The 13922-nt window shown below is 46.0% G+C and overlaps 1 protein-coding gene across 1 annotated transcript; it reads left to right on the forward strand.

Moving 5' to 3' along the window:
- Window positions 1-465: 465 nt before the first annotated feature.
- Window positions 466-12146, forward strand: LOC120826990 (voltage-dependent calcium channel gamma-4 subunit-like). Its single transcript, XM_040189647.2, has 5 exons — window positions 466-872; window positions 2663-2914; window positions 5538-5621; window positions 8023-8163; window positions 8502-12146. Exons 1-5 carry the CDS (start codon window positions 842-844, stop codon window positions 9344-9346), a joined length of 1353 nt encoding a protein of 450 aa, XP_040045581.1. The 5' UTR covers window positions 466-841; the 3' UTR covers window positions 9347-12146.
- Window positions 12147-13922: the final 1776 nt, after the last annotated feature.

A 13922-nucleotide genomic window follows, 5' to 3' on the forward strand; every position in this document is an offset into this window, starting at 1 on the left:
TTGCACATGAAATCCTCACACGTTTTCTTTTTTTAAAATCTCAGCAGAATCCTCTCAGCTGTTACATCGATCTCTCTACTCCCCCGGCACACACACACACACACACACACACACACAAACACACACTCACCAGTCATAGACTTTGGAAGTCACTGTTGCCATGGCGATGGAATAGAGCACGCTCACTCGCATCGCCTGTTCTTTTCTATTGCTTTATATCTCTCCCCCTCTCTCCCTCTCTCTCCCTCTCTCTCCCTCTCTCCCCCTCTCTTGTTTGACGGGGGGCTCGTTCGCCCGGCATCAGGTTCTGGATGTTTGTTAGTTTTTTCAGAACCTTCATCCTCACAGTAAAAAAAGCTGTGTGGGAGACGCTTCTGGATCACCAGCACCACTTCAAGACTCAAGTCACGTTTGTTAAACAGACACATCCTCCTCTCCTCCTCCTCCTCTCCTCCTCCTCTCCTCCTCTTCTCCTCGTCTCCTCCTCTCTTCCATCTCTTTCTCAGCTTCTCCTTGTTTTATGTCTCTCACTCTCTTTCATCCGCTCCTCTCTCCCCCTTCGCCTCTTTCTTCCTCCTCTCAGTGGCTAAGATGACTGCCATGACAATTCAATGAGAGGAGAGGACAGCGAGTGAAGTACCCCCCCCTGCCCCCCCTGGAAAGAAGGAGTGCTCAAGGTAAAGAGAGGAGGAGAAGAAGAGGCGCGAGGGCGGGAGAGAGAGAGAGGGAAAGCGAGGGATTAGCGGTGGATGGAGGCGGCTTGGACCGGGGCTACGGAGCGCTCTCCATTGACGAAGAAGAAGAAGAAGAAGAACAGCGGCAGCAGCCGGGAGGAGAAGAGATGGAGGCGAAAGGCAGGAGCATGCCTCCAGGTAACACACACACACACACACACACACACACACGCATGGAGACGTGCATGTACGTGCACGTGACACACATAAATGTTCATGCAACATTCAAACACACAAACCAGCATGAACAAACCCCATCAGGCAGGAAAGCACACACACAGACACACACACACACACACACACACACAGACACACACACACACTGGATTCAGAGGGCAGGTGGTTTTGAGTAATCTGCGCTGGAAATCTGTGTAACCGACCTCTGCATGTATGCGTATTCAGATTGGAGATGACGAAAAGGCACTTATAAAGAAACAGGGAGCATTCTGGGAAACCAGTAACATGTGCTGGTTTAGTGGATCGCTGTCACTCACTTCCCTTCGCCTTGTAATGCCGTTTAGCTCCGGACCTTAAATGGTGCGATCGCAAACATTTCTTTGACTAGTCTGCAGCCTGAAGTGAAGCTAGAATACTTATTTGCAAATGTACTTGTAGTAAAACCTGTATTCACTCATAAAACTTCCCCTTCCCGTTATATTTCGCTGCCAACACGGTACTGCGATCTGAGGCCATCATTGTTACATTGAACCAGGTAAAATGACATGTTGGTCTGTTTATAATGATTAAGAAGTCCTCAGTGTGTCTTCATTCATTGCACTTGTATAAATACTATCACTGCGTTTCCAACCTAACTGACATTTATCATTTACAATTAGTAAATTGTCTTCACTCACACAAGTTTCACCTTTAGGTTTCAAGCTTTTCTTTCACTGTTTGAAACATAGTAAGAGAGAAATCTACATTTCAGAAACAGAAACCAACGTACAACAATGTGAAGCAACACACAAAAAGTAAAGAGTAAAGGAGAATTAGATAGAGACACCAAGAGCAAGTTACACCATAAATAATTGTGAATTATTACAATGAATATGGAAAGTCAACATGAAACATGTTGCTTTACCTCTCAGTGCAGTGGCGGCCCCCTGCTGTCTGTTGGGGTCCCACCTTATGCAGCAGTTCAGGGTCACAGTACCAGCGGCCTCTGTTCTTTAGAGACTTGTGTTGCCATGGAAACAGCCCTCAGGTGTAGGTCCTATGAAGCCCACGCTGGGATGTTGACCTCCTGTTGGGAGAACAGAGGAGTCAGATATGGTTTCCAGTTTTTATTAAAATGTCTGAAACTCCCGTTTCTGTTTCCTGAAGCACAGCTTCTCACCTCCCCTCTCAGCTTGAATTCACGTCTCTCCCCTCTTTCCTTCCCTCTCACTCCCCTGATTAGTGTTTGTGAACCTCCATTCGCTGCTTCCTTTTACTTATTTGCACCTTTGCAGTTGACTTGTGGTCACTTCCCCCCCAAGAAGTCCTATTGATTTTATCAGGAACCAAAATCCAAAGAATTGTCGTCAACACCTGCAAACATGAACTGTTGACATCAACGATCCTCAAAGTGAGTCGTTTTTTAATCCAGGGTTTGAAAGGAGGCTCTGAAACCTGCTGAGAGAATTTAGCTGAAACAATAATGATGGATTTTCTAATTTTATTCTAATCTTCTTGACATGCTGACATTCCGGGTTTGTATTTTGTACAAATAAAAAAAAAAAAAAACAGAATAGAAAACTGTGGCCCACGAGGGTCCATAGAGAGCAGAAGTTCCATCAATGCTTAAATATGTGATGGATCAATGCGTGATTTGGGAACATTAATCACGTCTTATTTATTTCAACCTTTTGAGGACGTTCTTGACCCTCCATGGAAATGAAGGATGGAGTGTAACCCAGACACGTGACTGGCATCTGTGTGCCCGTCAGATATCAGCTTCCTCCCTCGCCCGGCCATGGTGTGGTGCGAGCGGGGCATCCAGGTGCTGCTGACCACCATGGGGGCGTTCGCGGCCTTCGCCCTGATGACGGTGGCCATCGGCACGGACTACTGGCTGTACGCCCGCGCCTTCATCTGCAACAGCACGGCCAACTCGTCCCAGGACGACGCCAACAACAAGGACAAGAAGGACCCCGGGGCCCTCACCCACTCGGGCCTCTGGAGGATCTGCTGCCTGGAAGGTACAGTTGGCCGTGTTTTACTCAAACACACGCAGACACTATTCCACTTTTCTATATATTTTAGGGCTGTCAACATAAACGCGTTAATCTATGCGATTAATGTGGCCGAGATTAATGCGACAAAATATTTGACCAGAACATGTTATGTTAATATACCTCCGCGGTCAACTTCCGGTTTGCTTCCGGTCGTACCACAAGAAACAGTGGTGCGACAAACAGCAGAGAACTGTGCAGAGGAATTACTCCACGTGTCAAACAGACGCGGGGTGAGTGGCAAACAGACCACATAAATGAACGTTATGCTAAGCTAGCTGTTAGGCTACTTCCATCTAAACATCTAACGTTAGTTCAACATGTTCCACCAGGTGGAATTCTGCCTCCAAGATGATCACACGTATGTAGTTTTGTGTTTAAAATAACATTAACAATTAGAAACAACAGTGTCTAAAATACACACTTTCAAAAGTGATTTCTAATTACTTTAGAAGAAAACATTCAGTATTCAGTAACAACAACAACATTCATTTATCGCCATTAATCGAGATTCATGAATTTCAAAATGTGCGATTAATATGTTATTTTTTTAATCTATTGACAGCCCTAATATATTTGTATAGAGCCCTATTTTTGTTTTCCTTGTCTGGTTTGTTGATCTGCTCTTTGACCTTTCGGATCGGTTATCGGATCAGTGATGAGATTAAAGTCCATTCGCAGGACAAAAGCTGTTGCTTTGTATAATTCTAGAAACCACGAGTGTGTTGATTGGAATGCGATCGATACGGTGACGCGTTTCGCTTTGGTCAGAGCGAGTAAGCTATGCAATGGAAACTCATTGGCAGGACGTGGAGGTTCACTGAGAAGCATCGACTTTGATAGTCTGGTGATTGGTGTCTGATTTGTAACTACGTGAAAGTCCTCCGAGGGTCGTCGTTATCTAGTAAAGTAAAACCGTAAAAGAATCCTGCTGTCAGGAAGGAAGCAACACGAAGCTCGTGAGTATTTCTGGTCCGGAGGCGTCCAGAGGTGCCGGAGCGTTTTTCTGGTGACTCTGCTGGAGAATGACAACCCATAATTGGTAAGGCTTCACAAATTGTCGCTTTTCCAGCGCTGCGACCACGTTACAAAAGCCATTGTGATGTGTTCACTTTGTGTTTTTTTGCTAAACCGCGGCTTGTGGCACGAATCAGAGAGGAGGATTTGAGGATGTTCAGAGATGAGCTGTGCCATGTTTCCCTAAACACAAACACTTACATGGGTACACTGGCGCTACGCGTTCAACATGAAGCTCATCCCAGCGCCCCACAGCTCACATTCCAGGGGTGACTCATCCAGGGACTGATGAAGTAGTTTTTCCTGCATTGCTGCAGCCGACAGACGGTAGGACGCACAAACACAACATTCACGCGTGAAAGAGATTCGGTGTCCTGGCCGCGCTGCTGCTTTTAAAAGGTTCTTGTTGCGGAGTTAATGGGCGGCATGTGGCATTTATACACCAGTAGATTATAACATTGGTTTTGAGGCATTAGTATCATTATCACAAACAAGAGAGAAGCAGCATTTTCTCAAGTCCAATCTGACACATATATTACAAATATTTGTGTTTCGTACTCGGCCTTTTCTTCCCGAGTTCTGTCCTCTGGGCCCATTCACCTTCCTTCTGTTAAATCACTTCCTGGTCCCATTTTTATAATACTAATTACGTCCCAGAGCATCCATCATGTATGTGATGTTCTGTCATGAAAAGATCTGATATCGATTCAGGTTTTTCTTGGACGACTTGTGTTTGTTTGCAGAACAGAAGTGTGTGTTCATTTATTCCACCTGTCCGTCATTCATCGCTCCTTCCTCTGGATGTTTATTTTGTCCACGAGTTGTCAATCAAAAATGCAAGCGGGCAGATGCAGTTTCTGTTACAATTTAACAAACCACATAAAGCCAGCAGAAAGCTATGTTCCAGGTTAAAACAAACGTGCATGATGTTTTAGAGACATTCATGGTCCTCAGGTGATGTACTTTACACATTTGTGGTCGTGAGTGAAATTGGATGTTGTATGTATTGCCATTGGCACATATACATTGATACATATATATATATATATACTGTATATATTTATCAATGTATACTGTATATCCTTGTCTCCCTCTAGATGGGTTCAACCAAATAACCAAATATATATAAACAGCACTTTCCTGCAGCCTCAGCTGCCCTTTGTGTTATTTGCTAAATGTTTAACTATGAGCGAGATAGTCCTTGTACCCCTTTATGACATTAGCATGTTAGCATTGCGTAAAGGTACGGTGCCATCGACTGTTCTATGAGAACTCCTCAGCCTCTCAGAGGTCTTTCCTGCTCTCTCCCTTTTTACGTCCCAATCGTTCAGTTTTCTCGTCCTCAGTTCGTCCGTCGTCTTTTTCATCTGGTGGCTTGTTTACTTCTGTTCCTCCTTTGTAGCTCGTTTCTTTCCCCCTGCTCTCCCCCCTCTCTTCCTCCATATCTCTCACACTACTTTCCCTCTCCCACCATTTTGCATTTTTCTCAGAATAGATGTTGCCCCCCCCCCCCCCCCCCCAAAAAAAACTCTTCCTCACGCTCTCCTCCTCTTCCTCTCTGTCGTTTTTTCAGGCCTGAAGCGAGGTGTGTGTTCCCAGATCAATCATTTCCCAGACGACGCCGACTACGACCAAGATTCTGCAGAGTATCTGCTGCGTGAGTGAACGGAACACACACACACACACACACATGCGTCTCCATCACATTACAGTCTCCATCACGTAACAGTCTCCATCACGTTACAGTCTCCATCACGTAACAGTCTCCATCACGTTACAGTCTCCATCACGTAACAGTCTCCATCACGTTACAGTCTCCATCACGTTACAGTCTCCATCACGTAACAGTCTCCATCACGTTACAGTCTCCATCACGTAACAGTCTCCATCACGTTACAGTCTCCATCACGTAACAGTCTCCATCACACACTACAGTCTCCATCACATTACAGTCTCCATCACGTAACAGTCTCCATCACGTTACAGTCTCCATCACGTAACAGTCTCCATCACGTTACAGTCTCCATCACGTAACAGTCTCCATCACACATTACAGTCTCCATCACATTACAGTCTCCATCACGTAACAGTCTCCATCACGTTACAGTCTCCATCACGTAACAGTCTCCATCACGTTACAGTCTCCATCACGTAACAGTCTCCATCACACATTACAGTCTCTATCACATTACAGTCTTCATCACGTAACAGTCTCCATCACGTTACAGTCTCCATCACGTAACAGTCTCCATCACGTAATAGTCTCCATCACGTAACAGTCTCCATCACGTTACAGTCTCCATCACGTTACAGTCTCCATCACACATTACAGTCTCCATCACGTTACAGTCTCCATCACATTACAGTCTCCATCACGTAACAGTCTCCATCACGTTACAGTCTCCATCACGTTACAGTCTCCATCACGTAACAGTCTCCATCACGTTACAGTCTCCATCACGTAACAGTCTCCATCACGTAATAGTCTCCATCACGTAACAGTCTCCATCACACATTACAGTCTCCATCACGTTACAGTCTCCATCACATTACAGTCTCCATCACGTAACAGTCTCCATCACGTTACATTCTCCATCACGTTACAGTCTCCATCACGTAACAGTCTCCATCACATTACAGTCTCCATCACGTAACAGTCTCCATCACGTTACAGTCTCCATCACGTTACAGTCTCCATCACGTAACAGTCTCCATCACATTACAGTCTCCATCACATTACAGTCTCCATCACGTTACAGTCTCCATCACGTTACAGTCTCCATCACACATTACAGTCACACACCCTACAGAAGGGACAGAAGGGGATGGTGGGCGGACACGGATGTCAGATTCAAGCAAAGCTTTGCTGGAGCTGTGGAATGTGTTTATGTGTGTGTGTGTGTGTGTGTGTGTGTGTGTGTGTGTGTGTGTGTGTGTGTGTGTGTGTGTGTGTGTGTGTGTGTGTGAGTGCTTTTAAATGCCCAGGTGCATGGGGTTGGGAGTCTGGGGGTGTACAGAAAGCCTCTTTTTGTTTTTTTCACAGATTGAAAGAACAGCCTTCACTAATGGATTATTTTCAGCTCAGCATTCAGGGTTCACATCATGCCTCCTTTGTGCATTCTGAACCTGTGTTTTTGGATGTTTGATCCATATATATATATATATATATATATATTATATAATGACATCTATTCCGGTGACGCAGGCAGAAGATACCGTCCATCTTACCAAAGGATGAACAATCTTTTAGATTTTTCGTTATTCCCTAGATGTTATCATATACAGAAGAAAATTATTCTTTTTTTTAATTGCTGTTCCAGTGGTCCATCATTTTTTAATAGATTGTTTTGTTCATGAAATTTCCCCAAAATAAAATTCTTAATTGTTTTTTATTTGGCCAAATCAAACAATAAAAAATATTGTTTAATAGTAACTGTTTAGAAGAGACCAACACCGAGCACACAATCGCTTCCCCCCTTTGTTTAACGTGTGTTATCGGTGAGTACATGCTTATCACATCCTCATCCCTTCAAAGCAAACAGAAGCTAACGCAGCAAAGTCACCTTCAGGACTCGAAGGCCGAGACATTCAGCGTTTTCCTCCCGCATTATGTCTCTGCGTCTGCAGCCGATTTTGCTGTGGAGGGTTTTAGGGGATGAAATGCGACCTTTTGCAGCCGGACCGACGGTGTTGTGCGGTCCTTGTGAAGCACAAGAATTTCAATACACAGGGCGCGTGTAAATGACAATAAAAATCTTTGAATCTTGAATCTTGTGATGTAAAACTAGAGTCTGGGGACTTGTGAGCGGCAGGTGTCTAAAACAAAGCCCGGATGGATTCTTAACTCCTTAATATGGGTCAATCTTACAGAAGAAAAAACACTAGATCATGAATTAATACAAATTAAACTCCTCCTCCTTACGTCTTTAAAACTCTACAGCAGTTTGTAACGTGTGAATATGGTAGTGGTGCTTACGGCGCCTCTTGGTAACACCTCGTCTCCACGACCCCTCGCTGCTTGTACCTCATCGTGTGTGTGCTCCTGTGCTCGTCCGCAGGCGTGGTCCGAGCCTCCAGCATCTTCCCCATCCTCAGCGCCATACTGCTCCTGCTCGGCGCCGTGTGCGTCGCTTCCAGCAGCTTCTACAAGAGCAAAAGGAACATCGTCCTCGGCGGGGGGATCCTCTTCGTGGCTGCTGGTGAGATGGCGCTTCGTCGTGGTCTTTAGGCCCCTCGTAGCGAGGAGATGAACCGTTGGAATTTCATCAATACGGGAACTGGGGTTGGCCGTGGTTGGACCGCCTTTGGTTGTGTGTCTTTATCCTTTTTATCGCACTCAAGACTAAAATGAAACGGCTACTCAGAGCTTTCATTCTGATGCAGGCAGAACATTGTAAATTGTAATGCAAAACATTATGTTACGTATGATCGATGTTCATTGTGTGTCTGCCGCTCTTTCTCTGTATAATTGGAAGGAAACCTCGTAATGAACCTGTCTCAGGAGAACTTACAGAAGAAGTCTTCTATTCTTCTTCAGGCCTCAGCAACATCATCGGAGTGATTGTGTACATCTCGGCGGCCCTCAGCGACATCTCCCCCAAGAAAGACGAGGACAAGAAGTGGCACTACTCCTACGGCTGGTCCTTCTACTTCGGCGGCCTGTCCTTCATCCTGGCCGAGATGGTGGGTGTCCTCGCCGTCAACATCTACATCGAGAAGAACAAGGAGCTGCGCTGCCGCTCCCGCGCCGACCTCTTCAAGAGCACCACGCACGCCGTGCTGCGGCTGCCCAGCTACCGCTTCCGCCGGCGCTCCCGCTCCAGCTCGCGCTCCACCGACCCGCCGCGCTCGCAGGAAAACTCGCCCATCGGCACGTCCAAGACCTTCAGCCTGCCGCCGTCGGCCCCGCCCTTCTCCGTGGCCACCCTGCCCAACCCGCACCACACCAGCAGCAGCGGGAGCGGAGGAGGAGGCGCCGGCGCCGGCGACATCTCCATGTACACCCTGACGCGGGACTCAAAGCTGGGCAGCCTCGGCGGCGGCGCCCCGCCCCTCTACGGCACGGTGGACCGCGCCACGCTGTACCAGCTCCACAACTACTTCCCAAAAGACGGAGGCGGCGGAGGAGGAGGCGGAGCGGTGATAAGCAGCGGCACACTCCCGTCTCACTCCAAGTCCAACTTGGCGGCGGCGGCAGTGGCCCAGACCGCGGCGCCGCTGAACACCTCCACGTCGGCCGTGGCACCGGCTCAGTCGGCCCCCATATCCACGGCCACCATGGAGAGGGACCGGGGGAACATGGGCACCCTGGACCGGCTCACAGCCAAGAGGGACCGCGACAGCAACTCAGACACTCTGAACAGGAAGACCACGCCGGTTTAGAACGGAGAGCCGAGGGAGCCGGTCGCCGTGACAGCGAGACGGCGGTTGAAAGAGAGGGAGAGAAGGGCTGAACATGTTTTCCATCCTTGAGCCTGAGGTATCGAGCTGCCGTACTTACTCACTGATATCATTTACAGTCATAGAACACCGTGACATTTTGTGCAAATTCACGACGACTGCCTTAAAATGGTCATGACTTTAGTTTCAAAAACTTCAAAAAGTCAACGGCGAGGCGTCGGTGCGGCGGAGGCAGCGACTGGGAGCTTTCCAGAAAAAAGTGTCCCGTGGGAGCGTCTGGGGGTTAAGTGCCTTGCTGAAGAGGCGGGTGAGCTCAATGATATTCGTTTTACCCTTCTAGAATTAATCAACTTTACGACTCGATGTTGGTATTAAAAAGTCATCAGAAGTAAAACTGAATTAAAAGTGAAGGCCTTCACACGTCCAGACGTCCACTTTGGAAAGCACCCAATCGAGGCTCTCCTAACACTTCAAAGCACCACTTACATTGAAATAAGCAAGTGTCCAGATGGTGTAAGTCACCGGTCTGTTTTTAAAAAGAACACTGAGCCACAGACGGGTCCCTTCAGCCAAGAGACAATCTGCCCGGGGATCAGTTGAGTGCTAATTTAGGGTCAAAGGTAGCTACGTAACCTCGGCCACATTTTACCTACTGACACACGCCTGAGCCTGTTCCCTTTTCACCGCCTCAAAGGCAGTTGCAGTGACAGATGGGCATTCTCCACACGCCCAGCCGTAGACTTCAAGCTTCACCCCGTACGCCTCCGCCACACCTCTGCTAGTTGTCACAGTTTGGTCAAACGCCGCAAGAAATGTCCACCTGAAGAGGAAACGTCCTCGGACGCCTGATTCCTCCAGCCTCGGTTCAAAAGTGAGAGGCGATAGGAGACTTCTTTTGCCTCGAGCGGTCCACACAGAAACGGTCCAATGGACACGTTAGTTAGTGTTGGTGTATAGTAGACAAATGTTACTGAATAACCTTCAGGGCCAGTGGAAGCATTCGTGGAGGAGCTGCTGTGAGGGTTAGTCGGCTAAACTGATTCCAGGGTTTCTGTGACTGTTTATGAAGGTGAGTTCATACCGAAGGCTACAAAGAAGCATCCCTTGAGTGCTCGTACCAAGGGCTGCAACCACAGGCCACAGGGTGGGGGTCAATTCAGTTTACACTCAGGGGGGGGGGGGGGGGGGCGGTTAACTTGTATAATATAGTGTCTATCATATTATCTGACTTTTCACCTTTACCCAGGGACGGCACGACGGATCAGCGAGAGGAAAATGCCAAACACTCGTTTTATTTAGAAAAAATATGCTTTTGTCAGGAATGAAAGAAATCATAAAGTTTGTGTCGGAACAACTCGGCGGCTCCAACACAACTGACTGGTTTGCCTTTTCGCTAAGAAAGTCGTTTTAAAGTCGCCATCAAAAACACAACACTTGGAAAAGATATTATAGTGCAAAATGACCAGATTGTGGATTATGTAAAACGTTCTGAGCGGTGTTGTCATTTCTGAGGCTTGACAGCAACATGACTTTTCTGAAACGGACGACACTTTGGATTGAAACTCTTCTCGTGTTTTTAATCTGAATATTGGATTTATGTTCTGAACTCTCGAATCCACTGAACCTTGCAAGAGGTAGAGAGCACATCAGCTAACCGCTAACAGCTAACCCCTTCCCTCTGTCTCTCTTTCAGCTATAACTATATACTATTTCACAAACTAGAATAATAAATGTATTATTGAGTATATTATTGATCCATTTCCTTCAACAAAAGCACATAATGTCTGTAAATGGTGATCTTTGGGTTGTCTCTAGGCTACATGGGATTGTACCTCCTTGAGTATTAATATCATCTTGCTGGTGTTTCTATGATCGTACTTATTGCAGGGTATTTATACATTTTTTAAATCTTTTCTTTTTGTAATTTTTTATAATTGTTTCAAGGACTTTTGTGTTTCCTTTCTGTCGGGTGTCACGTGGGTGTGAGCGGGTCCTTTGCATCCGTTCGTCGGTACGGGGCGAGTTGACTGAGCGTGCATGCTCCTCTTCAGCAACACCTCGGTTCACCCTTTACTCACACGCTCTTTTTCTCTTTGCCAAATAATGTTTTTGTTTAATTTTCTCTTTATCCATCATTACACTGTCATTTACTCCGAAGCAGTGTGTCCTTATTTCCACACAGGCTTTTTTTTTCTTGTGAACATTACCAACGTAGCCTAATAATCACTGTTTTTTTAATGTTATGACTAGTGTATAAATGTTGGCGATAGAATTTATATTAATCTATTTATTTTTGTGGTGAAATGTATAGATATTCTCAGTCGTATATTGTTTAAGAGTTACTATACCTAAACTTTGGGCTAAAATAGCACACGCCTGCCTGGGACATACGAGAGGAGGGCTGGACTAGAAAAAATATTCATACACCCCCCCTCACATCCCCCCCCTCAATCCGTCCATTTCTTCTTGTGTTTAGTCATCACTTGTCAAACAATGAGGATGACTCTCCGCTCTTCATCAAGCAGGTCACAACTTTTATCAGCTCAGTGAAGCTTTGAGCACAAAGGGGCGGGACTTGTTTTCTATATCATCATCATCATCATCATCGTCATTCCAAACCAAGCGCAATAATTCCGAAATCAATCTAGAAGAAGAACATGGACAGATCTCCGTATCCCAAACGTCACCAGCGGTCGGCACCGTCCAGCCCGGGAGGGGAGCTCAATGTGGTCTGTGTCGGTGTTGTCGATGTGGTAAAAAGTACAAGTGAAATGTTTTCAAATCCCTAAAAGCCTCCTGAACCAGCCTGATCTCCAAAACCTGTTCGTATTCAATTCAAAGTATTCCTATTCAAAGTGAACGGGGACCTGCGCCCCGTAAACACACGTGAAGTCTAACGATGTAAAATAAACGCGTTATTATTGCATTTTTAACGAGAAATCAATGTTAAATTGTAAGAATAGAATACTAACCCTAACCCCCTCAAAAAATCCAACATGGCGGAGAGACGTTCACTCAAGAATCCGCCATGGTCCGCCATGTTGTTCTCTCAGGGGGCGTGGTTAACCGCCGCCAGTTCCTATGTATTGTTACCAATTTGTATGTTCAAGATTTTCGTACACATTTTTACGAGCAGGTTTTGGAGATCACGTTGCCTGAACTTATATTTGACCTTTTTTTGTAAAGTGTCTGTGAAAACGTGGTGGACAGCGGACGTTCTTGTTCCTTTGTTCTTCGGTTCACGTCCTGATGTGAAAGCCATTTTTAATCCAGCGAGAGCCACCGGCTCCTTTTGCCTAAACTTCAGGCTACTGGCGCCGGTCGAACCTGAAACGGACTCGCCTGAAGGACAATAAGGAAGAGGAGAAGCAATACAACATTCGGATCCCCGCTGGAAAAGACAAAAAAGATATCAGTATATAGATATATTCATTAAAAGTTCTATATGAAAATTGGGTTGTGTGGATTATTATTGCTCCACAGTGTCGGACCCGCGTGGCCTTTACAAGAAACATTCGGCTTGGAGTTCAGTTTGTGATCATTTGAAAATTCTTACTAATGCACATTCGGATTGTGCTAACGTTTTTAGTTTTAGCCCAAAAAAAGGTTTTGTCTAAAACTAAAACCGTTTGTTGGATCACATCAGTAGAAAAATTTGCTGGATATCAATCAGTCAACAGTGACTTTGGATTTATATGTCCGTGACTCCAAGATTGTATTACTCTTACTACGTAGTTTTTATTTGCGGAGGAGTGTGTGATGTGCTGCCCTCAACTCTGCATTCCAGGCTTTAGTTCCTTGACTGCGTCCGCCCAGGGGAGCGTCTCAGTTTTAATCCCTGATGACAAACCGATGGAGACGCGTTTGGTTGAAGCGTCGAGGAATGGGATTTGGGCCTCGAGGTTTTAATGAGCAGTTCTCGCCGCCTGGAATCCTCCTGTCGCCGCTGTGAGGGGCAGCCCGGAGAGCGAGAAGTGGGTTTATTTGTGACCATGCAAGGATGAAATGACGCTAATATTTCTGCCCTTTAGTCGGCACACCTGCTGGTTTCTGGACAGCGAACAGTTCACTGAGCATGTTGAGTCTTTGGGATCGATGAAAGCCAAACGCTAAGACGATATTCCTCTGAAGGGGAAAAACACCACCAGCGTGTGAGCATCAGCAATGGTTGGAACATTTTCACTTAGCAAGCTTTTTGGAGCAGAAACTAAATCAGCGTCCTCGCGTCCTGCTTCTACATCGACTCAGCAGTTTGGACCGAGAGCCAAAGATGTCGGATGAAAGGTTCCCGTCAAAGGGATGATATGTAAGAACGATCAGGGTGGGTTTTAATTTAAACTGAACAGTTTTTCGTGAATACAGAACCATCACAGCCACGGGAGTCTGTCCCCTGTGAGGACATTCTGCAGATTTCACTTCCCGTCTTCAATCAGATGCTCCGCCTCCCAATTTCTCAAAAAATGTTTGACATTTTATCTATTATGTTTAAAAGTAATTTGTGAATTTTAGATTTTTAGTAAATTACAATTATCTAAGAGGTTTGGGAAATTGTGTGTGT

Source organism: Gasterosteus aculeatus, chromosome 10 (genome assembly GCF_964276395.1).
Source record: "Gasterosteus aculeatus chromosome 10, fGasAcu3.hap1.1, whole genome shotgun sequence".
In the NCBI taxonomy this organism is placed as follows: domain Eukaryota; kingdom Metazoa; phylum Chordata; class Actinopteri; order Perciformes; family Gasterosteidae; genus Gasterosteus; species Gasterosteus aculeatus.